The 24203-nt window shown below is 39.0% G+C and overlaps 5 protein-coding genes and 1 long non-coding RNA gene across 7 annotated transcripts; 2 read left to right on the top strand and 4 right to left on the bottom strand.

Annotated features, from left to right (window-relative positions):
• Positions 1-330: 330 nt before the first annotated feature.
• Positions 331-9090, bottom strand: LOC105968071 (uncharacterized). Its single transcript, XM_012992679.2, has 20 exons — positions 8497-9090; positions 6990-8266; positions 6820-6888; positions 6544-6742; positions 6012-6096; positions 5477-5572; positions 5329-5397; positions 5139-5220; positions 4993-5052; positions 4815-4867; positions 4569-4735; positions 3958-4126; positions 3519-3576; positions 3358-3414; positions 3025-3270; positions 2513-2574; positions 1802-1858; positions 1601-1694; positions 1329-1469; positions 331-919 (listed from the first exon to the last, which is right to left on the bottom strand). Exons 2-20 carry the CDS (start codon positions 8205-8207, stop codon positions 842-844), a joined length of 3060 nt encoding a protein of 1019 aa, XP_012848133.2. The 5' UTR covers positions 8208-8266; positions 8497-9090; the 3' UTR covers positions 331-841.
• A 312-nt stretch (positions 9091-9402) lies between these two features.
• On the top strand, positions 9403-12439 carry LOC148766666 (protein FAR-RED IMPAIRED RESPONSE 1-like). The gene is made up of 4 exons (XM_088827371.1): positions 9403-9518; positions 9771-10981; positions 11067-11817; positions 11900-12439. The coding sequence occupies exons 1-4, from the start codon at positions 9477-9479 to the stop codon at positions 12437-12439; spliced, it is 2544 nt and encodes an 847-aa protein (XP_088683497.1). The 5' UTR covers positions 9403-9476.
• Positions 12440-12857: 418 nt separating this feature from the next.
• Positions 12858-13635, bottom strand: LOC148766665 (uncharacterized). Its single transcript, XM_088827370.1, has 2 exons — positions 13565-13635; positions 12858-13487 (listed from the first exon to the last, which is right to left on the bottom strand). Exons 1-2 carry the CDS (start codon positions 13577-13579, stop codon positions 12858-12860), a joined length of 645 nt encoding a protein of 214 aa, XP_088683496.1. The 5' UTR covers positions 13580-13635.
• A 2905-nt stretch (positions 13636-16540) lies between these two features.
• LOC105968002 (Oleosin family protein) lies at positions 16541-17331 on the bottom strand. Its single transcript, XM_012992591.2, has one exon. It carries the CDS (start codon positions 17182-17184, stop codon positions 16714-16716), a length of 471 nt encoding a protein of 156 aa, XP_012848045.2. The 5' UTR covers positions 17185-17331; the 3' UTR covers positions 16541-16713.
• Positions 17332-20849: 3518 nt separating this feature from the next.
• On the top strand, positions 20850-24039 carry LOC105968107 (uncharacterized). Of its 2 annotated transcripts, none has more exons than XR_001173727.2 (4): positions 20850-21177; positions 21263-22345; positions 22723-23157; positions 23325-24039. It is a non-coding gene; the product is annotated as an uncharacterized LOC105968107 (long non-coding RNA). The 2 variants fall into 2 exon arrangements; XR_016034612.1 differs by having other exon boundaries at positions 22646-23157.
• LOC105968106 (3-ketoacyl-CoA synthase 15) lies at positions 21583-23749 on the bottom strand. Its single transcript, XM_012992721.2, has 3 exons — positions 23360-23749; positions 22687-23271; positions 21583-22315 (listed from the first exon to the last, which is right to left on the bottom strand). The coding sequence occupies exons 1-3, from the start codon at positions 23747-23749 to the stop codon at positions 21767-21769; spliced, it is 1524 nt and encodes a 507-aa protein (XP_012848175.2). The 3' UTR covers positions 21583-21766.
• Positions 24040-24203: the final 164 nt, after the last annotated feature.

Genomic DNA, 24203 nt, shown 5'->3' with positions numbered 1-24203 from the left:
ATAGACGAAAATTAATAAATCTTATATAAAATAATTAAGATTTAAGAAATAAGAACCATGTCACCTCTTAGCTCTATATTGTCTCTACCATTGTCTGAAACTAATAGTCCGTTAGAAACATAACGGAATAACTTATCCATCCATTGAGTTTTTAACAATGTTTCAAGATGGGTGATTGTAATTACCGATACTACATGGACATTAAAGTTATTTTTGTATACCTCAAGGGTGTATGTGTCATTTACCCCTTGAATTATTATCTCATTTGTATAAATCAAGTTCAATGATTTTTTTGTTATATTTTAATTATTAAAAAAAAAAACCGGGAAATTCCCTGAAAGTATATCTGACATTATTTAAATTACAAACACTCACTGAAATCTATTACTAATTCACAAACTGTAAAATAATTGTTGTGAAAAGAAAAACCTTAAGCAAATTCCTCAATGAAGAAGATATAATAGCTACGTTGTAATGTACGTATCAAAATAAAACGAAAACATTCTAGTGTACGTACGTACGTCCTACAAACTAATCACCCTGTGAAAAAAGAAGCTCGTTGTGCATGCAAATTAAAAGAGCAGCATGCCTGGAGAATTTGGGGATGTATTATTTCACTATTCTTGTCCCTCTATTTTACTAATGAAGCCAGCTTAGAGTCTTGATCTTCCGCGAAATGCCAACTTTGCCCCCGTCCTTGCTTTAAATTACAGCTCCACCTTGTTTTCCGACATCAGATATCCATTGCGCAAAGTGGGGCTGTCAAGTGACAATCAATCAAGGGATGTAACTGTATCTGACTCTGGTCCTCCACCACCACATTCAGAGATTTCTCGGCCTGCTACTGTAATACTTCTTTTTCTAACAAGGATGTCCCGTTGAAAATTGTTAGCTGGAAATCCCTTGTGTACCTTAGCATCTGCTTGGGCAAAATATCGATTCATCAGCAAACACATTTACGATCTAAGAAATGGAACTAAGTTTCATCTTTATTTAGATACAACAGGAATAAGATAACCTCTTCTCGTTTTAATAAGTAACTGTTCCGGTTTCTTAATTTTACATTGGATTCTCCAAACACATTTGGCTCGATATCAAAATTAACATGAAAATTAAAATAAACAAAGGAAAGGAAAAAAAAAATTGTTTCATGCTCGTCGGTAACAAGAAAACACTATTTTCTCAAGAAATTCATGCACTCGAAGCCCAGATATTTCTCTTTTCACGCTTTACTCTTACAATTACATTACTTAGCTAAACATATTATAAAACAGAATTAGGTGGTTCCACTGGAGACTAAATTACCGAACATAGGTTGGAGGACTTACTTGTTCATTGCTCATCTTCCTGAAGCCTAGCTTATTTGTCCACATAGGTTCAGCTTCTTCAGCAGCTGGGAGTACCAGGTGTTTCACACTCATGGACGACAGAAGCCTTTCGATGCAGGAAAAAAGTGCTCGAAAATAGCCCTACATATATCAGTTTTTCATACTAGTTAATTAAAATCGTTACCGCTTTGTAATTAAATTTTGATTGTTCCGTAATAGTAAAATATTTTCTAGCGAAGAGACAGTCACTATCTTTTCCTATGTTCCGTTACCTTTCCTTGATTTTCTCTATCAGTAGCCACCAAAGGAAGTTCAGCAATGTCTCTTCCAAATATCCTCAGAAGAGCAGCTGATATAACAACGGACCTGCAAACAACTGGCGTTAAAAGAGTACGATTTGTAACAATACCATACACTTCAAATACAGAAGCAAAAGGAAGAAAAAATAACCAGGACAGTCTCAATCGACTTACTTTACAGTTAAAACCACACAGTACATCCCACCAAAATCTTGCCCAGATATGTTCCTTCTGCAAAGGAGTTAGAAATATATTTAATGGTGTATGAGAATGAAGCAATGAGGCATTTATTCGCCATTTAACTGTCGAAATGGTTATATGTGAGATATGAAATGTTACACAATAAAATTGTTACAGAGTAACAGATACACCAACACTTGTTCCTAATTCTCCACTTGACTTTCACGTCAAGATAGAGTATTCAATTTATCACCAGTTAAATATTCACTGGTCTTTCCAACTCACCTTTAAATAACAAGAGCCACATTTGTTAGACAAAGCATATCTTAAAAATCTATAAGCTCCTAAATTTTATACCATTTTGTAGCGAGAATTACCAAAATCAAAGAAGTTTGTTGAAGATCTTAAAAACACGATATCAATTTAGGAATAAGTTCTCTCTTTAGTCTTTACTTTTTAAAAATAATTACTACGTTCTCAAACAACTTTTTTCTGCATCTTATAAACCTTACAAATTCATTTAAGAAGAAAAAAATCACGCTTTTCGAAAGCTTATAAGTTATAGGATGATGCTGATGTTATCCATGCTTGTAAAAACCTCTATCTGAGACTTAAAAAATAACCTTAAACTTAAGCTGGTGTAGCCACCAGATTACTGACAAAGAATTATTCAGCTAAAACATACAAAAGAGAAGAATTACTCACCCATACACCATAACTGGGATAAGATCACGACCAGATTTGGCAACAATAGGGTCAAAGCATCCCTACAAAAACGACAAAAATAGAAATTAGTATATTCTCCAAAAGGACAAGAAGGCACTGCCAGTATAGCATATCACTGGATGGTGTAAGCCAGTTAAATGCGCTCGACAGCACATGTTCACAATTCACATCCTTTAGTGGTTCTGCCACATAGATAGTTATTGAGGCTGATAAATGTTCAAATTTTCATCTGTCCTAGTACCGAATTTTATCTTACTATAGCACCTGTTGTGGTGAACATAATTATAAGAAATGCATTCCTTAATGACTTCTATTTCTCACTTCATCACAAATAATTAATAAGTCAGACAAGACTTCAGACTGACAAAGGTCTGTTATGTAGTGGGTGCCAAAAAGCAATTGAAGTTTGCAAAGTTGGTGAATGCAGGACCACAAATATTCCACGTGAAACCCGTCTAACAAAAGAAGCACAGTTAGAAGTAAAAGCTTACGCGAAAGATTGCTGCAGCACGAGAAAGTAGCAACAAATGTTCGGCATAGTGACTTTTTCCATTTACAATACGCCACTCGATCTCATTCTCAGACCAACTATTTAAACTTATTGCTGCATGCTTCTTGTATACAGTAGTTACCACTGAAGCTGGAATTAACTCAGGTCCACTGCAAGCCAAATTCTGAAGTGCTTCAAAAATCTTATAGCAGTCATCACAACAAAACCATTTATCCTCAGGAAGTTCCTGCAACCATATGCATTTAAAATCCTTTAATAACAGAAATGTCAAACACTCCTGCTACTAGTGATACTATAATAATTTCAGACTTACTTTCAGATCACACAACCCAGACTCACGCAGACAACCAACATGATATTCCTTCTCGCACTAGACAAGGAAGACAAAGTGTCAAGATCAAAAATGTTAATACACTAAAAACATGCAAACCAGTAAAGAAAAACCAGAAATGAGGGCAGTAAGCAAGTAAGTACCTGATCACAGATAATCACTGTGAGGTCATCAAACTTCACAGCACTAAAGGCCTGCGATCTGCAAAACATAAGAAGAGAAAATCAGTTAATAAAGCAAAAGTTACATAAGCATAAACTTCTCACAATCAGAGGATATGTCATATATACAATGTGCGTACATGTCTGAAGTATAAAACATGTAAACCAATGATGATAATAGATTTGCAGCACAATAAAGATAGATATGTTCGATGAGGCAATTCGTATAATCAGATCATTTGTCAACATCGACTACCAATCTCATTTGCAGTATCCACCCAAAAAGGTTATGCTTACATGCCTACTTTCTGTACTCCTCCCAAAAAGTGAGAAATGAAATGAACTTTAAAAAAAAGGAGTAAATGAAAAGAGCACAAAATGACAGGCAGTAAATGAACTAACTACAAGTGCTACAGCAGACCTGCAGATAATACAGCCACCAGGTTCAAATTCTGGTGCTTTAACAACTCTCTTTAGCCTAAGGATGATATGTCTAGACTCCCCAGATGCTTTTCTACCAGAACCAAATTTGTCTCTGCAGTATGAACAGTGCCAATCATCGGCAGGGAGACACTGTAAGCCTAAACAAGCTGCAAGAGTAACATAGAAAATCAAACACAATAAGGTCGAACTAATTCACAAGTGCTTCTGAAATACAAATACGATGTCCTTGGTTTATAAGCGCGGAAACGAAATGTAAAGAAGTGGCAGTACAAAGGCAAATACAAGAAGTGGAGTTGTCACGTATATACCAATTGAACGGAACACACACAAAAACATTCAAAAGACAAGGTCAGCACTGACCAATACGTCTTTACCTGTCCCGTGGAATTAAAATCTATAATTCAAATCATTTGCAATCACTTCATACGTATATAAAACATGAAGGTAGGCATCCCAATCAATAACAGGAATAATAGAGCCCAAGTTTAACAAGATAACAAAGAGGTCCAGAACAGTCAGATGTTAACAATACAAAAAACATACAATGAAAGCAGGAAGAAATTATTATATGGAGAATATGAAATTCACCTGCATGAAATGCTCGAGGGCAGCCATTGCATATAATAAGTTCACCTCTATCTCCGCATACAGCACACATATCATCACTGCCACTGGCGGCAAGACTTTGTCCATTTGCCAACATTAAAGCTATATCATGAAGTGTCAACCCACTAGATGTATATATATGACGATAGCTGCAAAACAACCCCAAATTATATTGCTTGGAGTCACCAGAATATGAAGTAAACTTAGTAGTCCTCAATAGATACTCACGGTTGACGTTTCGCTGCCCATCCAGCATGAGCCTCAAACTGGGAAGGACTGATCTGTTTGGGAGAAAAAATGAGAGCATGCGACAGGTGAGAACATTTATGAGGCAGGAAACAGAGGCACAGGTATGCAGTTTTTCAATTCATAATGCAGAAACTCTAACGCTGATAAATGAACTTACCTCTGTGTTACAACAACTACAGACTATACCGTTCCCCTGCTTGTAACCCCCAAGAATCATCTATAAAAAGAAAAAAATGGCCAAAAGTTATCCACAGAAACAACCAATAGACAATGAGAAATTTAAGCCACAGACTGACACACTACCTTTCCTTTAGAATAATAGGCCAAACTTGTCCCATCAGGCAGTCCATTTGGCATGAAAAGTGATTTATGAAGATCATTGTCCCTGTCATACGTTTACTCATTAATATTCCCAGTAGACCATAGAAGAGACGAGACCCAAAAAAGGAAGGACAAGAAAATTAGAAAAATTACACAATCACTACAGGCTTGCCTCTTTTTATTGCCACCTTCAGCAGCTTTCTTTTGTTCCCAAAATGAGCTAGAAACATTTTGCTTCGGCCTGCACAAAAAATGCATATTGAGCAAAACCTACACATAAGTGCATTTACATGAGAGGGACGGAAGGGAATAAAACAAACTTCTTGATCAGACGCTTCCGATCTACTTGCGTGTCTATACAGATTTGTCGACATGAAGCAGGGCACGGGTTATCTTCAGTAGGATGACTGCCATAGCTGAAAGTTCGTAATAGAAAATGAGTGAGAAATCAAAAGATCCACCAAGCTCGTCAAATAAGAATTTTATATAGCACAGCAACAAAACAGCTACCAACTTTGCAACTGATCGGAATAGTCTTGACTAACTCAAGACATCTGAGAATTGGTGATTGCTCTAAAGAAATCTCAGATATGCAATCAAAACCACCAAAATTTCCCCTCGTGACTCAGCTTGTGTTTTGAAAGTGTGAAGTGCTGGCTTTCAATATCAGTTTTTAGCTGATTTAACAAGTTCACTTCTTTGCTTTTCAAATGAACTGGATCCAAAGAGTTAAGGAAGAACCCCTACACACTCGTTTATTCCTATTTTTTTCCAATTCTCTTTACAAATTAAGTGGAACTAATACCCACGGAAGGGCGAAGGGCATATCTGATAATTTTATACGCATAGCATTACCTGTTGGTGGGGTGATACGTGCTAAAATGCTTGCTTTGGTATAAACTATCTGCACGGGCCACGTCATTTCCATATTGGAGATTTGCTGCAACAGTTCAACAAATTGTCAGAAACTAATGTTAGCAAACAGAGAATATGATGCATTTTTTATGCTTTTATCCTTTATAACTAAAGCCCTGATATTCAGATCAAAGTATTTTGTCATCACTCAGCATCACAAAGAGAGGAAGCTGACTTTAACATATGAGAATATTACCAATTGGCTATCATCTATATGAATTATTTATTTTTCCTTTTTTTTTTTGAAAATTTGCATAGGAACGTGTCTGCCATATCCATTAGATCGCAACAAAAGCGTGTATATCAATTTAACCATGCAATATCCAGGGACTTGCAGTGAGATAATACCCTTCCTGGAAAGACCTAACAAGTTTCTGAAATGGGCCCTTGGAATCCTAAATCGTTTCTTATAGCCATCATACTCAATTTCAGTACAAACTAGAGACAAAAGGCAACTGCATTCACATATTACCTCTCCACACCTGGAAGTACTCCTCGTTCACAGAAGAACCTGCCACAGCGTTTAAGACGCCATCTATTATGCTGAGAGGAGCAGTCCTCAGTTCTTGAATTATATTGTAAATAGGCTTCCCGTTCTCCAAATATATATGATGATTCGGGTGCCTAGTCTTGGCACCAGCATGGTGTTCAAACTCATACGCACTAACCACCTGGTTAACAAATTTACAATGTTTAACTATCAAACACCTGACTAAAGTGAGCAATTCAACTTGCAAATGTAACTTACTTTAGAGAAGTTGCAAACACAACAACCACATAGGTAACCACCATCCTTGATGATTCCTGGAATCTCTTTCTGGCAATCATTAAGAAACCAAATTTAACGCCATACTAGAAAAAGACTCTAATGATCAAAACGAAATCAGTAATAATGCAAAAAAAACACAACATACACACCATGCCTGATAATGAAATATACTTCACCCTGGCTCCTTCCAAAATTCCAGTTGACAAAAGCTTTTTTACATTTGTAGGGTAAGTATCTGGAACTATTTTCTTGGACATTTTCAGTTCCCTGTTGGGGACACATGCGGAAGGACTTTGCGCGAAATGATTCAATTCCGAGTTTCCTAAAGCCCACCCGTGATTTTGAAGGCCATTATTGGTTAAACATTCAGTAGCAGTCACAGATAATTGATTATCATTAACCTCCTTCCGTTTACTAAACTTAAATGTGATCTTCCTAATACCCGTGGGCCTAACATTCTTTGGAATTTCAAGCACCACACAAGATGGTGAAACCGATTCCAATTTGCAATTATTGTGCTCTTCCTCACTGAAATTCACATCAGCAGATGAACCCTGGGAACAAGCAGATGTAATCTCTCCACAACCAACATGATCACCACGTGCATCAAGTGGTTGACTGCAAAGGGTCAAATTTGAGGTAACATGCTGCGGGGAAAGATTTGGATTTGAAACTTCAGAGTGTGTATCATCATTAGCTGGCTCTTTCACTTGGTTTTTAGGCGGACAATCCAAGCCAAAATCACTAACCACTTCTTTCACCTCATTGCTACTAGATAATACCTCGAAGTTATCATTGCTCAACATTTTCACTGCATGATTTTCCGCAAGTGGTTTCATTTCAGTGTCATTTACTACTTCCTTTGGCTCGGCTTCTGCGTCATTTTGTACTTCCTTCGCTATTTTCTCCATGCAATGCTCTTCCGATGCTTCTTTGTGATTATCGGTAATGGATTCTACCTCCGCACTACTCAAAGCTTCCTGTGCATAAGTTTCAGTGCAAGGTTCTGACTCCACACAGTCCTCGGCTTCTTTCAACTTAATTTCGGTGACAAATTCTGATTCAGCAACATCAACATCATTTTCCATGTGGCTTTCAAGACAAGGATGTGGTTCAACGTTGTTCGAGACTTCCTTCTTATCACTGCCAGCACAGCAGTTTGATTCCACGTTACCCACTGCCCCATTCATTACCTGCACCGACATACAACACTCTGTATCATTCCCAACATCCATAGCCTCGGTTTCTGCACAACGTCTCACTTCAGTATCGTCACACTGTTCTTTTGCTGCCTCCTCCACCCATGACTCTGCCTCGGCACCATTCCCTATGCAAAGCTGACCACTCTTTGATTCAGCTTCCATCATACTGTAGGGCTAAAAAACCACCCAAACTTCACTTCCCCCTCCCCCATCCACAATCACCCCTACATAGAGTGAAAAAATCAATAATCAGCTATAACATCAATGCATGTGCGCATGCACACACTCAAAACCTAGAAAAAATACTCTTAAATTCGTAGATGCCCTTATACTGTTGATCAAGTTCTAATTCCAACTTCCAACTTCATTAAACAAAAAACTAAAAAAAAATAGCAGAAGTTTTCGATTCTTATAATACAATTAATAAAAATTGCAAGAGATTCAGTTGCATTACGTAATTCGACGTCTCGTATCACGGAAAGCTGTGAAGGAAAGTTCACTCATTCCATAACCAACTTCCGAAGCCTTCCTTCCAAAAAACGCTGATTTCCAAAATTCTCCAAATTCCAATCCAATAAACCAAATATCGAATTGGAATCTAATCTTCCATCCGAAGAAACTCCCCCAGATCTAGTACAAACAGTATCTATCTATTCATAAAAAATCCTACTTTTTTCACTCAATTTCAAGTATAATACAAAGAAAAAAACGAAAACAGATCCAGGAATAAAACAAAATTAAAATGAAAAATAAATTGACAAAAGAGGTTAGGGTTTAGGGCAGTGATTGTCAAAATATCGGTTAAACGACGGGGGCGGCAACAGAGGAAACTGAAAAAAGGTCGGATTCGCGGTATAGACTTTTTGGAAGTAGTAGTGGCTGTTGAGTTTATATATACAATAATAATAATAAATGGTAATTTTGCTTGTCTATTAAGTTTGATCGAAGAAAAGTCGTTTCGAGATTTGGAAGGAACGAGAACAAATTGTGGGGGCGAAATTGTAGATACTTGTGAATTGAGGGATCAGAAACTATTTACACGCCCAACTTTTTCCTTTCTCTTTCTATTTGTTTCCGTGTGGGCCCAGTCCACGTTTCCTGTTCTCGTGCGCCACGTGGCGGGTGATGAGCTGTATGAGCTTCGAGATCTGTTCTAGGTAGACGTGTCCGATAAATTTATTTTTCAAAATATGCATAAATAAGGTAACCATTTTAATTGGCCCAATGCACCCAACGGTTATGGGAATTGAGTCTTCGGGCTTTGTAGTTGAAAGCCCAGTGTAATCCAGGCATAATATATCCTGGGATTTGCTTTTTACCGTTTGAAAAAGGCTATTTACCGTTCAAAGATACTCTCTCTCTCTCTCTAAAAAAAATTGCTCTCAAGACGATTTCTTCACAAATCATTCTTATTGGTGTGATATACGAACATAAATGAGTTCATCGGATGAAGATCGGGATAGCGAACACAGCGAGGTAAAAATTCCGTGTTTTCGATCGAAAAAAATGGGCTAAAAATTCAAAAGCCCAACTTGGGCGCCCGACAGTGCAGTGCACGCCCATGTTGGGCGTGCAGTTGGCTGTTACACGCCCATTATGGGCGTTTGTAGGCCAACTGCACGCCCAACATGGGCGTGCACTGCACTGCCGGGCGCCCGACTTGGGCTTTTGAATTTTAAACCTTTTTTTTTTTTTTTTTTTAAATCAATTTTTTTACGTTTTTTTCAGGACGATACGTCTACATTTGAAGTTGATCATACCGATTATTTTACCACTACTCAGTTGTTTGACTCGAAGGATGAGGTAGTGGTTTGGGTGAGGTTCGTTGCAAGAGGTCTTTTTGTGAAAATAGTAAAAAGAAGCAGTCCTAAAAAAAAGATTTTTTTGACTTGTGACCTATTCGGGGAAAAACGAGAATGTCCATCAACTAATCCAGACGCGCGCCCGAGAAGGACCGGTAGCAAAAAGATAGGTTGTGGTTTTTATATTGTCGGAGAGCTACGATGGGATGATAGATGGGAGGTCAGAGTAATATACGGGAAGCATAATCATGTTCGGATATACAAGTCCGGGCATGGAATGAGTGCATTGTCTCAGGAGGAGGCGAAGATCATTAGTGATCTGTCACAAAGTCATGTGCCGCCCAAGAAGATTTTGGCTAACTTGAGACAAAATGGTTTGGGTCTCGATGCTTATTCGAAACAAATATACAATCAGAAGGCGAAATTGAAAAGACTATCTAGGGGTGACCGTACAGTGATGCAACATTTGATTGGGTTGCTTGAGGAGCATAACTATTACAAGTGGTTCCGTACTGATGAAACAACACATGCAGTTACTGATTTGATGTGGGCTCACCCTCAATCTGTCGAATTGTTAAGTAAGTTTCCGTACGTATTACTACTTGACAGTACTTACAAAACCAATCAGTACAAATTGCCTTTGTTGGAGATTGTTGGTGTTACTCCTGTCGGGAAAAATTTTACTGTTGCAGTCGCATTTTTGCGCCATGAAAATGAAGACCATTACACATGGGTGTTGCAAAAGCTGAAGAGACTTTTCCCCCCTCAGACTCTGCCTAGTGTCATTGTGACGGATCGAGAGTTAGGGCTCATAAAGGCGCTAGAGAATGTATTTCCGACCGTACCTCATCTCTTATGTCTTTGGCACATTAACATGAATGTGGGGCGTCGTGCTTCAAGATGTCTCGGCAATAGTAGGCGTCGCGGCACGGCTTTTGTACTTGGTACGTGGCAAACTTTGGTAAAATCAGTGTCTGAAGAAGATTTCGCCAGGAATTACACAGCTTTGTTGGACGAGTACGCGAATTATCCAGATTTGATTGAGTATCTCCAATACACTTGGCTCGTATACAAAGAGAAATTTGTAAAAGCATGGACGGATCTAATTTTCCATTTGGGTAATACATCGACAAGCAGGTATTTATTTATAAGTGGTTAAATATATATACTTAACTTACTGTCATGTAGTTTATTGAAACATAGCATATTCTAAACATATTAGGGTGGAGAGCAACCATAGAGCATTGAAGAGATGGTTGGAATCGTCCACGGGTGGCTTCGACACATTTTGGGCACAGTATCACTCAATGATGAAAGATCAATTTAACGAGATACTAGCCGATTTTGCAAAATCAAAGAGGATTCGGGCCCAGACGATCAACGTGCCCGTATTTAAAATATTGTCCAGTGGAATTGTAACACATAATGCTCTGCAGATGTTGGACGATGAGAAGGATGAAGACATAGACGGTTGCGTCTGTTATATGAGGAAATGTCTTGGACTCCCATGCAGACATGAAATTCGTGCAAAGATGAATGCACGACGTGGTGTGTTTTATGCAGAGGATGTCCACATTTTTTGGAGGACATTTATTTCGGGATTCGGGGATTCCCTAGATGAAAGTGTTGGTTCTGTTCCCGACCACAGGTCACAGGCTATTGGCAGGCTAGAAGGGTTAATGAATGATTTGCGTGAGCGGTCAGAAATTGAGATCACGGACGTGACAGATGTCATTTTTGAACGAATGCATCACGGGGCTATGGAAATGAATGAGCCACCAGTACTAGTCTGCCCGAGAGGTAGACCGCGGACGAACTCTACACAGAGGGATTTGTCAGGGCATGAGTTTCCATTATTTCCGGGAGAAGGTGAAGAGTCTGGACGAGGACGAGGACGAGGACGAGGACGATCACGAGGCAACAGAGGGCGTGGTTCATCTTCTGAGAGATCTAGCCGTGGTCGTTCATCGACCGTGAGTGGACCCGCAGGCCGCAATAGGTCAAATTCCCCGACCCCCTTGGATGCGACACCTTCATTTCTGTCTTGTTCCGGAGGTTGTGACGTGGACGGACGTTCAAGGGGATGGTAATTGTGGTTATCGAAGCGTCGCGTGTGCAGTGAAGAACCACGAGGATGATTGGATGGATGTTAGAATGGATGTTTATAACTGTATTAAAACACACGAAGAGTTCTTCAAGGATTATTTCGGTGGTGGTAATTTAGTGTATCGGGTATTGGCGAGTGTCGCTTATTGGGACAACGCCCCAGCACCCTATGAGAAGTGGATGACTATCACGGACGTGGGCGTGGTTGTGGCAACATATTACAACGCGTTGGTCTTGTCGGCTAGCAGCTTGGGCAATCAGACTTATTTACCACTTTGGGCTCCCGAAGGTGTTTCACAGTTATCTTACGAGATGACTATACTATTTCTTGAATCAGGAAGCCACTTTGTGTATGTGAAGATGAATGACAATTGTCCGCTTCCTCCGTTTGATAGACAGTGGGCGAGGTATAGCAATAATAGTGTTGCATATCTACCAGAGGCGTTGCGGAGTCGACGTGAAATGTGGGATATTCTTAATAGTGTTTGATTTAGTTTTGTTTATTTTGTTGGAATGAATGTATTACTATTGACATTGTATGTTATTATTATTATGTTATGATGTTATAATAAATATTACTATGTTATGGTGTTCTAATAATAATAATAATAATAATAATAATAATAATAATAATAATAATAATAATAATAATAATAATAATAATAATAATAATAATAATAATAATAATAATAATAATAATAATAATAATAATAATAATAATAATAATAATAATAATAATAATAATAATAATAATAATAATAATAATAAAAAACGGAAATCAGGTTATGGTTACAACATATTATATTAAACATAGATTTAGCTTAAAAAACGGAAATCAGGTTATGGTTACACCATATTTTATTAAACATAAATTTAGCTTAAAAAACGGAAATCAGGTCCTGAACACCTAAGTATCCCTCGTCCTACGCCTGCGGTGAGAATGTCGTCCCTGAGAGGGTCCTGCATCCCGATCGTCAGCATCAGCACGGTCCAACTGTAGATACTCAGCGAATGGGGCGCACATGTCCTGGATCGTCCTGAAGAAGTCATCGGGCATATGCCGATATCCTGGAATAGTAGACGGATGCAAGTTATCGTAGAAGTACGGATGCAACACTCGGGTGAGATCATATATAGCCGGAACTGCAGATGGTTCCGCTCTTTCAACCGGCTCGGTACTAGGATGTACACGGACGTGAGTGTGGTCTATAAACCACGGCATATACTCCGGATCCGACTCCCAAGCTGGACGCGCCGGATGACCATAGTAAGCTCGACTAAGCATGTGCGTGTGGGGGATATCCCACATCTGATCGCCAGGCTCATAGTTAACCTTGTAAGATGCTATTTTTCTCTCCCTCTTAGACCCTTTTAGCGGACGAATTGGGTCCGCCGGTTTAATCTGCCGAAACCCGAACTGACGCAAAACTCTATCGGGCATATAAGGCTCGACCGTATCCATCCATCGAATAGTCCCGTGATGAACCGTCTTTGCAACTTCAGATGACACTTTCAATCCAAATGGCGTCCAATTCACCTATATTCATTTAATTATACACATATATTAATAAGCATAATTAATATAAAATGATACTTACACACATAGATACTTACATCTGACGGACGCATCGAATCGAGACGTCTACGATAATCTACAAGTATATCCTCGTCCTTAGGAATATGATGTATCACATGCCACCGTTTTTACCATGGCTCTCCCGTAACATGTGCGTTAACCATCGGAGGCCGGAAACACGGAAAATACTCATATATCCAACACTACAGTACGGGAAATAATAATACGGCATAATTAATAACAACAACAACAACAACAACAACACCAGCAACAACAACAGCAAGAACAACAACAACAACAACAACAACACCAGCAACAACAACAGCAAGAACAACAACAACAACAACAACAACAACAATAATTATAGTAATAATAATAATAATACCTCTAATAGTGTCAGACATCCAGCAATCTGCGCCGCCTCAGCTCGCGTAGCCATGCCCAACTGTCGGTACAGATAGGCCAATGTAGCCGAACCCCAAGAATACTCGCAAATTAGATTGATTTCCTCTAACAGTGGGAAAAAATCTGCTCTAACCTTCGATCCACTCTTATCCACGAACAACAACTTTCCAAGCAAGTATACAATATATGCTCGTATCCGATACGCGGAAGGAAATGTAGAATTGTCGCCATACTTCACCTCCAAATCATCTAACCGGGGTCCGCCACCATACCACCACTGCTCCATAAGTGCGGGTGCGACCCTGAAAGCTCTCGCACCAAGCTGGATCGCGTCGGCCTTATCCATCCAAACGTTAGGGCGAGTTCCACTAACTCGCAAACCCATGATGTAATGCACGTCGTGCAGGGTAATTGTCATCTCACCGAATGGCATGTGAAAACTGTTGGTGTCCGGCTGCCACCTCTCAATAAAAGCCTCTATGAGTGGGTTATTGTGCTGAGGCAGCGAACAATCACGCAAGTGATACAAGCCGGTACTCTCCAGTAGTGAGACACAATCATCGTCGTCGGGGCCCGGCCAAGTACACTTCGCGTGCGACCGTAATTTAACCATATGTCGACCTTGTTCAAGATATATTCATATATAAGTATACCACGAGCAAGTGTAAATATTATAAACAAAATTTATTAATATTAATAAGTATTACCTTTCCCTCCCAAATGTCGTAGGCAATGTGTGCTCCAAAACTTGGAATCAAGTGAGCGTATTTAGGTCCACCGGGTGTCTCACCGGTCAACATCCAAGGTCGAGAAGGAAGTTTTTTTCTCGGAGCGGTGCGAGACCTCGAGACAGGATTAGAACCATCGAAAGTACCACCCATCGGGACAGGAGGCGGAGTCGGAGTCGGAACATCCTCGTAATCGTCATCGGATGGAAAATCCGGCACCGGAAACTGATACTTCTGCTGAAAGCGTAGTTGTGGATCGTACTCGTACTCCTGCGGCTGCATATATGCATCCATGGGTGCATCCATCTCCTGCTCGGCCTCTGTCTCTGTCTCCTCCTCAATCATCGTACGTGGGGGTACAAAAACACCAGTGCGTTCCCCACGACGTTTAGAACCGGTAACATTTCTATTATGTGTCCTTCCCTCCCGTTCCGCAGTAGTCTCCTCCACCGGATCTGCAGGAGGACGAATCAGGAGTCCTTTCCCTTTCCCCAGTCCGAATTTTTTCGCCCCATTAGACATCCTGTAAACATAAAATTATTATAATTGTCTTTGAATTAACTAAATTATATTAAATTTACTAACTTATTTTAATTCAGAATAAAAAATATTTATTTTAAATCAGAAAGAAAAAAAAAAAAAAAAAATTAAACCGAACGCCCGGTTTGGGCGTTTCCCGGCCGAACCGACGCCTGGACCGGGCGCCGGTTCGCCCGGGAAACGCCCAAACCGGGCGTTCAAACTGTAATTCCACGCCCAAGTTGGGCGCCGGCAGCATGAACAGACGCCCACTTTGGGCGTCCGTTCATGCAGCCGGCGCCCAACTTGGGCGTTTGGCTATAAGTTCCGAAAATTTCAAAAGCCCTACAAATCGATTTGTAGGGCTTTTAAACATGAAATTGGTTGCAAAATCGAGTTACCCATTGCATATAACACATGTAGGTGTTGAAAATACCTGAAAAAATCGAAGCCCAAGCTCGAAATTTGGTTGATTTCGAATTTTTTCGAAAAAAAAAAAAATTTTCTGAAAATTTTGGAATGGGGGGTAATTGGAGAGAATTTAGAATTTTAGGGGTTTTAGAGAGATAAACTGTTTTTTACTTTGAACGGTAAATAGCAGTTATTAAACCGTAAAGAGCATTTTCTTATATCCCTTTTAACATATTAATTAGGTGGTATGGTATATCATTATTTGATGAATTTATTGCTACATTATTTAATTATCTCAAATAAAGTCTTGTTTTTTAATATCCACTTTTTTTAATATATTCATGTGCTTTAAATCATTATTAATCGATAAGAATAATTAACTGCCTGTTTTTTCATATATTCATGTGCTTCAAATAATAAATTCTTCAACTTATTTAACAAAATAAATTGAAATATTTCATGATTGACCAGAATTAATCATCTACGTAGAAGTAATGCATCCTGCGTTGAAGTTCGAATCCCGATCGTGTCGAACTGATACATCTTATATGTAATAAATGTAAATGTAAATGCAACTAGTACACACGTGTCTCGCACAATTTGGAAGCTATCATAAGTGTAAATTACTCGTATAATTTGAAAGCAGTTATACGAGAGAGTAATTTTACCTAGAACACATGTGTCACTCATATAATTTGGAAGCTATTTTACGATAGTGTAAATTTAAATAAGTTTACCTAGTACACATGCATGGTTAGTTGCGGATTCTCCATTGCCGGAAGAATAAGAAGAAAATAAAAAAACAAAAAAAATTACATGCTATATTCATTGGATGTGCTAAGCTAAGCTAATCGTATTAATTTTTGGCCAATTTTTTTTCAGTTCATTGAATAAATTATATCATCAATAATTAGATGGTAAAATATAGAAAATCGAGCGGGGAGCAATAGATTTAACTCAAGAGCGACAAATTAATTATATATTTAGAGAAGCATCAAAGTTTTTGATTAACAAGAAAGATCAGACGATAAAAATCACTGTTCATTTACCAAAAAAAAAAAAAACAGAAGCAAAATTAGAGAAAATAATATAATGCAAAACTCGGGTTTCCGCAAAGCCGATTTTCAAGCACTAGGAGCAGCATCCTTAACTTTGGCATGCAAGTACCCACCATACTCTCTAGCATAATCCTTCATCTGACCCGCCGTATCAGCGATTCGGGTCCTGGCGAAATCGAACCGGTTCGACCCGACCGGATGGAACCCCCTGAAATACCTGTACAGCCAGGACGCCGCCGCCACGGCAGCCACGCCGAATCCGAGAAAGGACAAAAATCCGGAAACGACGATGAAGATCAGGACGCCGATCGGGAACCATATCGGGCTGGAGATGAGAATGAGAGGTGCGAAGAAGATGAGGCTGAGTACGGTGGCGGTGAGGGTGAGTCCGGCGAGGAGGAGCAAAATTCCGCCGGAGACTACGAGCGTGGCGAGGCCGGCCAGCTGTGTTGAGTTCGGCGCGTGCTCTCTGAGCTTCTGTATGATGGAGCCGCCGGCGGTGGATGACCTCGCGGCCGGATATTGTCGCTCCGCCATTGTTGCTGTGTGTTTGTGTGTGTGTGTGTGATCGGAGAAATCAGAGAGATGAGGTTGTGAATGTGGGAAAGTCGATTGAAGATGTATTGGGGGAAGGAGATGGAGGAGGATGGGGTGACACGTGTGGCCGTTGGTTTCATGCTCGAAAACACGTGTGAGGGATGGAGGGTGTTTGGATCTTAGTGAATGACTGGATTCTATTAACTTAATTTTCTTGGTGTAATTTCATAATTATTAACTTTGTTGGGCTGTAATTGGTTGGGCTAAAAAATTGAAAGCAACTTAGATATAATTTAGAAGCCCAATAAAAAAATTTGAACCATACTCAAAACCCACTTAAAATAGTTAAAATGTATTCACACTGTCATTTTTATGTATTTAAAATAGAGCTAATTGCAAATACCACCTCTGTGTTATCTCTAATTGTCAAATACCCCCCTGTGGAAAAAAAACTTACCAACACCCCCTTGTGTTATCATTTTCGAAGCACACTGCACCCTTTGTGATTTTAGGCTTTGACTGAAGGTAAAGTTACAAAAATGCCCTGGGTTTTTCAGCAATTAATAAAACATATAATAATTTTATAAATATTATATATTTATTTATTTTGTAAATATTAAAAATAAAAAAAATATTTAAAACAAAATAAAATATATATTGTGACATTAAAAGTTTTTATATATTTTTACATTCTATTAAATAAAGAAAAGAAAAGAAAAGAAAAAAAAAATAGCTTCTTCTCCAAAACCCCTGCCATCCAAACCCAACTCACAGGCCCGCCCTCCCACCCAACTCACAGGCAACATCACTCATGTCCATCCGGCCGCCGCTTCTTCTCCGCCACTCACCACCAACTCACCCCTCCACCACCACCACCATCTTCTCCAAATCCGCCGCCCACAACATCTTTGAAATTTTAGTTTCCATCAATAAATTTTACCCGTGCCTCAAACCTTACCACAATCTCGTATTTTGACGGCGGTGGCGGCGATAAGGCGAGCAAGAGAAGAGAAAAGAACAAAAATATGCAATTTTTGGACCTAGCAGGTTCGGCCGTCAAACTCGTCGCCGTCGAGAGAAATCGTTTGGAGATGTTGTAGATAGGTCGTTGCTGTAATTGGAGTTGGGTTAGCCTCGGGTTGTGCGGATCGGGTCTGATATGGATTGCAGAAGAGGAGGTGATGGTGTTGAACTTGGGGTTGGGGTTGGGGTTGGGGTTTGGGGGTGGGGATCGGGATCGGGATCGGGAAGAAGACGATGAATTTTTTATTTTTTATTTTTTTTAATGACAATTAATATTTCTCACATTATTATTTTAAATTCTGAAAATTACAATTTGGTCCTATAAATTTAGGTTATTCATAATTTAACCAGCAAGGTTATTTTTTATTTTATAAAGGGGTATTTATGACATTTCACCCTTAAAATACTATCAAAAGTCGCACAATCCGCGAGTGAGTGACACGATTTGCCTCTAGGGGTCTCGATGCTCTGACTTTGATAACACAAGGGGGTGTTGGTGAGTTTTTTTTTCACAAGGGGGTATTTGACAATTAGAAATAACACAGGGGTGGTATTTGCAATTAGCTCATTTAAAATATTTATTGATATATTATGTTAATACTACTTCACAAAAATGTGAAAAGGAACAATGCAACATTTCGTATAGTTTTAAGTCGTAGATCTACACATAATAACACATACGCAATGTGTATGTATATTTAGTGGGTAGTTATTTACGTACGTATACGTTTTAAAATCGCATAGTGTATTTTCACCGAGTGTAGGATCCATAAATCGTAATCCTGATGCATGAACGCCGAATCATTAATACAACTAAACTAATCGGTGCATCGAATGATCAAATACTTGGTGAACCACTTAACTTGGTTTGACCAAATTGAATTACATGAAAGTTCATATTATCCCAAACGTAAAGTCGACCGCATTCATAATTTAGATACTTACGGATGCGGTCGACTTTTTCTTTTCTTTTTTACTTATTAAGAAAAAATTAAATCGACCGCATCTGTAAGTATCCAAATTAAAAATACATATTATCCGTCACTAGCGGCAAATTAAACGAAAGTTCATTTAATACTTTTTTCTTCCGTTCCATAGTATATATCATTTTGTATTGTTGCGTGTATATTAAGAAAACGAGCATTCTAACAAAAAATTCGAAAATTAGAAAAATGTATTTATTATTATTAATTTTATTTTTTTAAATATTTCCAATAGGATTCAGAAAATCTAAGTAATTTATTGCTACATAATCCCAATATGAAGATAATCTTTGACTTATCTTCCTATAAGACCCAACCAATTACTCTTTTTTCACTACATTTCCATAGTTCCAATTTCCAAAGGCTAACAATAATATTTTTGTTCCTTTTCCCCCTAACATTTTCTGTAGACTCCAAACAAAAAATGTCCGAGAGAGCTAACCGTCACCGGCGGCGGCCGTCGCAGGGTGTTTTCGTTCTTCCGGACAACCTCTCCGATCCTCTCACAGACGACATCGCTCACGCGCCACCTGCCGCTCAAGCTCCGCATCCGCCGCAGGAACGCAGCGCCGGTGGTGCTGGTGTTCAGTTGCCGCCGCAGCCGCCGCAGCCTAAGCGGGCGGAGGAAAAGCCTAATCCCGATCGCTCCGGCAAATGATGAGCGACAAGTATGAAATAAAAATTATTAGGTTACTTTATTAAATGTTTTTAACTACTAGATCTTCGCTGTTACAGAGAAATCAATGTAAGCTTCAAAGTATTTTAGTAATATCGCTAAATTTCAGGACTGAGTTCGTAATTTCATTAAATCGCTTGTGCTGAGTTCTACGCGCTCTTCTACCATTCGGATCTGTTTTGGTTTTGGTTTCTTATCTGCACAAATGAAGTTAATTTCGTAAATCTGGATAAGCAAAATCAGCTGATACATAATGCAGAGTAAATCTGGTTCATTTCTTTTTCGGAAAAATTAAAATAATTATTATTTTTTATTTGTGTTTGTTCGTGAACAATTAATTCTTCATATTATTTTATTTTTATTTAATCCCCAATAAAGTGTAGATAGAGCACTTTAAACTTTGACCGTTTGACGGTGGTGAGAAAAAAAAAATCAGAAGGGTGGTTGTGGGTTGACGGTCAAAGGTTGAATTTAATAGCCAAAAAGGCATATTAATTACAAATAAGTCTAAAAGATAAAAGTACACCTACTGAGGAAAATTGCAGTCAACATTATTTCCTGAAACTCGTTTGGGTAATTGATTGCCTGAAATAATATTAAGAACAAGTACGTTGTAAAATGATTATTTAATCCTTCAATTAATTTTTTTAATATTTTAAAAAACTTTCGAAATGAAAAATAAATACTGTGTCGAATAATAATATAGAAAACACAATTTATTAAAATAATATTACAACGTTTCATAACTAAGAATATAACATAACATATTTTTTTGTTTGAATTTTAATTTTAAAAAATAATTCAAAAAATCCAATATTTAAAAAAAAAATACATTATTAATTAGTATTATATGTTTCTTTTAAATATATTATTATACTTTTCCATTTATATTTAAACATTATTGAAAAAAAAAAGACAATTAAAAAGGTGAACTAAATTTTTAAATGTATGTATTTTTAAACTTTTGCAATCAATTAAGTAGTGGACCAAGTTATGAAAGATGCATGTGGGCCGAGATTTTTAATCCACTTACTTTTATGCCAAGGGCCAAGCCTGTCGAGAAGAGGCCCACTGATTCATGGACGATACGACGTCGTGGCGCGTGGGTTTAGATTTTTTTTTCGAAAGTGGAGAAAAAATCATCGGAAATTCAGGATGAATCCGGTGACGGGGGATGGTGGTGGTCGGACACAAATGCAGAATTCGGTAGTGCTGGCGGTCGATCGCCTCTTCCACCACGATCGTTGTGTCAACCGCACCTCAAAATTCACGTCTCGCGAGGAGGACAATCAATTCAACAATGGCGATCGAGTCCGTATTGTTAGATACATTTCTCGTTCTTCAATTTGAAATACGAATATGCTTTTTGTTAGTTTTTTTGTATTTTTTTTTTCAGGATGAAAGTCGGTGAGGTTGAATCCTTCACGGCCGCTCAGCTAACGGGATCACTGGTTCGTGGCGGTATGCCGCCTTCTCTCGATGATATTTCAAGCGGCGGGGAATGTGAGTTGATTTTGGTTTCACTTTTGTTTGTTACCCTAGTACTAGGTGAATTGGTTTTTGTTGTGCTTCATGTTTTAATTGCATGTTGTAATTTATGAATGTGGGGAGCAAAAGGTTGGAGTGGTACTGTTGTAATTAATTGGCTTGTTGAAAAAATTGGGAAGAGAAAATGTGTTTGTGAGTTCTGCTGTTCTTGGTTGAAGTTATGCTACATTTGTGTGAACTATTGTGTACAATATATTTTTGATCACCACGAAGATCATTATACAATCAGTACATGAAGTAAATGAAATGAAAGTACATTTTTCACTAGTACTAGGTTATGATTATTAACTTATTTCCCATCTATATTTCTATAACATACGATGATGATGATGCCTAATTACAACCCGAGTCTTCAATTCTCGTTCCACGGTTTCCGTTTCATCTGCCTAACAGTTCTGACAGCCCTCCAGACAACACTGTTGCACTTGAAGCCAGAGCCGAGAGCCAGTTGCCAGACCCTGTCCCCGTTCTTGATCCTGTTCTTGGCTTCCAAGTAAGCCAGCTCGTACCAAATGCTGCTGCTGGAAGTATTTCCGAACCGCTCCAGGGTCTTTCTAGAAGCTTCCATGTACTCATCTGTCAGGTCCAGGTTCTTCTGTATCTCGTCCAGCACTTTCTTGCTCGTAGCCAGTATGCAGATGTGCTCGAATGCGAGCTTGTAGTCGGGGATGTAGGGCTTGGAGGAGCCGGTTTTCTTGAAAAGTAGTGATTTGAAGAAGTGGAATTGCTCCGAAAGAGGGAGCACTAGTGGGCCGAGTGTGGTGATGTTGGCCTTGAGGGCATGCCCCCCTACTTCTATCACGTCTTTGCTCACTGATAGGCCTTGTTTTCTTTGTGAGTCTTCTTTGAGTTGTATGCTTCTGAAGCTCCTCTCATCCGTTCCTTTGTGAGTTCTGACCAACTGCAGATTCGATCGGGTGGACGAGAAAAGGTTAGATATAGATTCGATACATGTAGTGTATACATACATATATGTTATCATGGTTAAATATAGATATGTTTTTTCTTCGTTCCATTTGTTTAGCTAGTAACTGATATCTTTGAAGATAGTGAATGGGATAAATTGACTCATTAATCGGCCGACCAAATCTTAGGTGACGGAGAGCGCATGCTTATAGGGGGCCATGGCCCCCACCACTTTTGGAGAATCTAGTCTTTCATCTAGAGATTTATTATAGTGTAGTATTGCAGGCAATGAATTTTATGTATTACTTGGACATTTTTACTGAAGGTTTAGCCTCTAGAGAACCTAGTCTTTCATGTATGGATTACCTGCTTCAATTGATATTTGGAGCGCCACCTGTCCAGGCGGCGATTCGAGAGCAAAATGGCGGCAGCCCCCATGCGGAGGAAGCAGTTCGGAAGCAGCATATCCATCTCGTTCCCACCATACCAAGTGAAACTGACAACTTCAGTGCTCACTATCATTGCATACGAGCCTGGATAGGCGTTCAGAAGGTCGTTGGCCAGATCAACAGCAGTTATGCCGGCGGCACAGCCCATGCCGCCAATATTGAAGCTCTGGATTGTGTGGCTGAGCTTGTAGCGGTTGATTATCATTGCGGAGAGTGAAGGGGTGGTGTTGAGGACCCCACAGTTGACAATCAGGATCCGTATGTCTTTGGGGCGGATTCCAGTGGCGGCAAAGAGGTCCTCCACCGCCCCAAACATCAACATCGCCGCCTCTTCGCGGCCCTCTCCAAGGTCTTTTCTGTAATTTGTCCGGAAAATCACTCTTGGCAGGTACGTTTCATCGCCTATGCCTGAATTCTTGAGAACTTGCTGCTGGAATTCAATTGCTGCATCGTTGAACTGGCCTGATTTCTTGGCCAACTCTATGTATTCCTCGTTCGTTATCTGTAATGACAGTCCAAAATATTAATCGTAAATCTTGCAACAAAATTATGCAGGAAATTAGAAAGGTACTTAATAGATAGATGGATACCTTGAGTTCGTTTGGTGGGAGGTAGCAGGCGAAATCGACCAGATAAGTCGAACGAGGAGTCAAATCGAGATAAACGTACACAAACAGGGACAAGAATCCTGATAAGAGAAGGGTGTTGACTAGGTTGTAATACTCCAAGGAAAAAACACCATCCCATGTTAGCTTCCCAATTTGTGTACCGACGATCACTAGAAGAACCGGCAAGACGGCGAAATATTTACCGTGGTTAATAAGATAACGGTAGCCAAGTCTCACATATTTCAAGTTGACTGAACTGAGGAAGTCAGGCAAACCGCGGTTAACCTTTACCGAAAAGCTCGGTGAACCAGAATTGTTGATGCCCCGGTTAACTATTTCTGGTGAAAGGTACTCTTCTCTCCTTCTAGCCATTGAATGAAGCTGGGTAGAGGTGACAAATTTTGAAGAATGTTGAATTTATGAGAGTGGTTTGAAGTGAAGAAAAAGCTAATAAAGGGGTTTCGATTTCGGTTTCGGTAACAGAATTGGGAGGGGGCTTTGTTGCATGAATACCTTCTGGACAGCTGTTTTGAAGGAGCTGCCCATTTTCGTGCGTGTTGAGAATGTTCTGTAACCGTATATATAAAGCTTGGACATTTTGCATTTCTTGAAACCTTGTGGAATTAAAATTAAAATAAAATTATTGATTTACAAAAATAAAATGAATTTGGGTGAGTGGGACAACACCAAATTGCTATCCACACTTCACTAGTTTTATCACTACGCAGAAACTAATGATTTTTTTTTTTTTTATGAAATCAAGCCAACATTTAACTTTCGATGTCACAAATTCCATCTTCTAATCTTCTTAACACACTTAAATCTA

The sequence above is a fragment of the Erythranthe guttata genome, chromosome 12 (genome assembly GCF_056151865.1).
Source record: "Erythranthe guttata isolate IM_541 chromosome 12, IM_541, whole genome shotgun sequence".
Lineage (NCBI taxonomy): Eukaryota > Viridiplantae > Streptophyta > Magnoliopsida > Lamiales > Phrymaceae > Erythranthe > Erythranthe guttata.
This window is presented reverse-complemented; position numbering and strand designations above follow the sequence as displayed.

Excerpts from the sequence above, each read along its gene's own strand:
- LOC105968106 (XM_012992721.2), bottom strand. The coding sequence starts at position 23,749 with ATGGCTAGAAGGAGAGAAGAGTACCTTTCACCAGAAATAGTTAACCGG. Across the intron at positions 23,272-23,359 it reads TCCCACCAAACGAACTCAAG|ATAACGAACGAGGAATACAT; the intron begins GTATCCATCTAT and ends CTGTCATTACAG. Across the intron at positions 22,316-22,686 it reads CCAAATATCAATTGAAGCAG|TTGGTCAGAACTCACAAAGG; the intron begins GTAATCCATACA and ends TCGAATCTGCAG.
- LOC105968002 (XM_012992591.2), bottom strand. The coding sequence starts at position 17,184 with ATGGCGGAGCGACAATATCCGGCCGCGAGGTCATCCACCGCCGGCGGC.
- LOC105968071 (XM_012992679.2), bottom strand. The coding sequence starts at position 8,207 with ATGATGGAAGCTGAATCAAAGAGTGGTCAGCTTTGCATAGGGAATGGT. Across the intron at positions 1,859-2,512 it reads ATCCCAGTTATGGTGTATGG|AAGGAACATATCTGGGCAAG; the intron begins GTGAGTAATTCT and ends ACTCCTTTGCAG. Across the intron at positions 1,695-1,801 it reads TGTGTGGTTTTAACTGTAAA|GTCCGTTGTTATATCAGCTG; the intron begins GTAAGTCGATTG and ends AGTTGTTTGCAG.
- LOC148766666 (XM_088827371.1), top strand. The coding sequence starts at position 9,477 with ATGAGTTCATCGGATGAAGATCGGGATAGCGAACACAGCGAG. Across the intron at positions 10,982-11,066 it reads GGTAATACATCGACAAGCAG|GGTGGAGAGCAACCATAGAG; the intron begins GTATTTATTTAT and ends TAAACATATTAG. Across the intron at positions 11,818-11,899 it reads GCCGTGGTCGTTCATCGACC|GTTGTGACGTGGACGGACGT; the intron begins GTGAGTGGACCC and ends CTTGTTCCGGAG.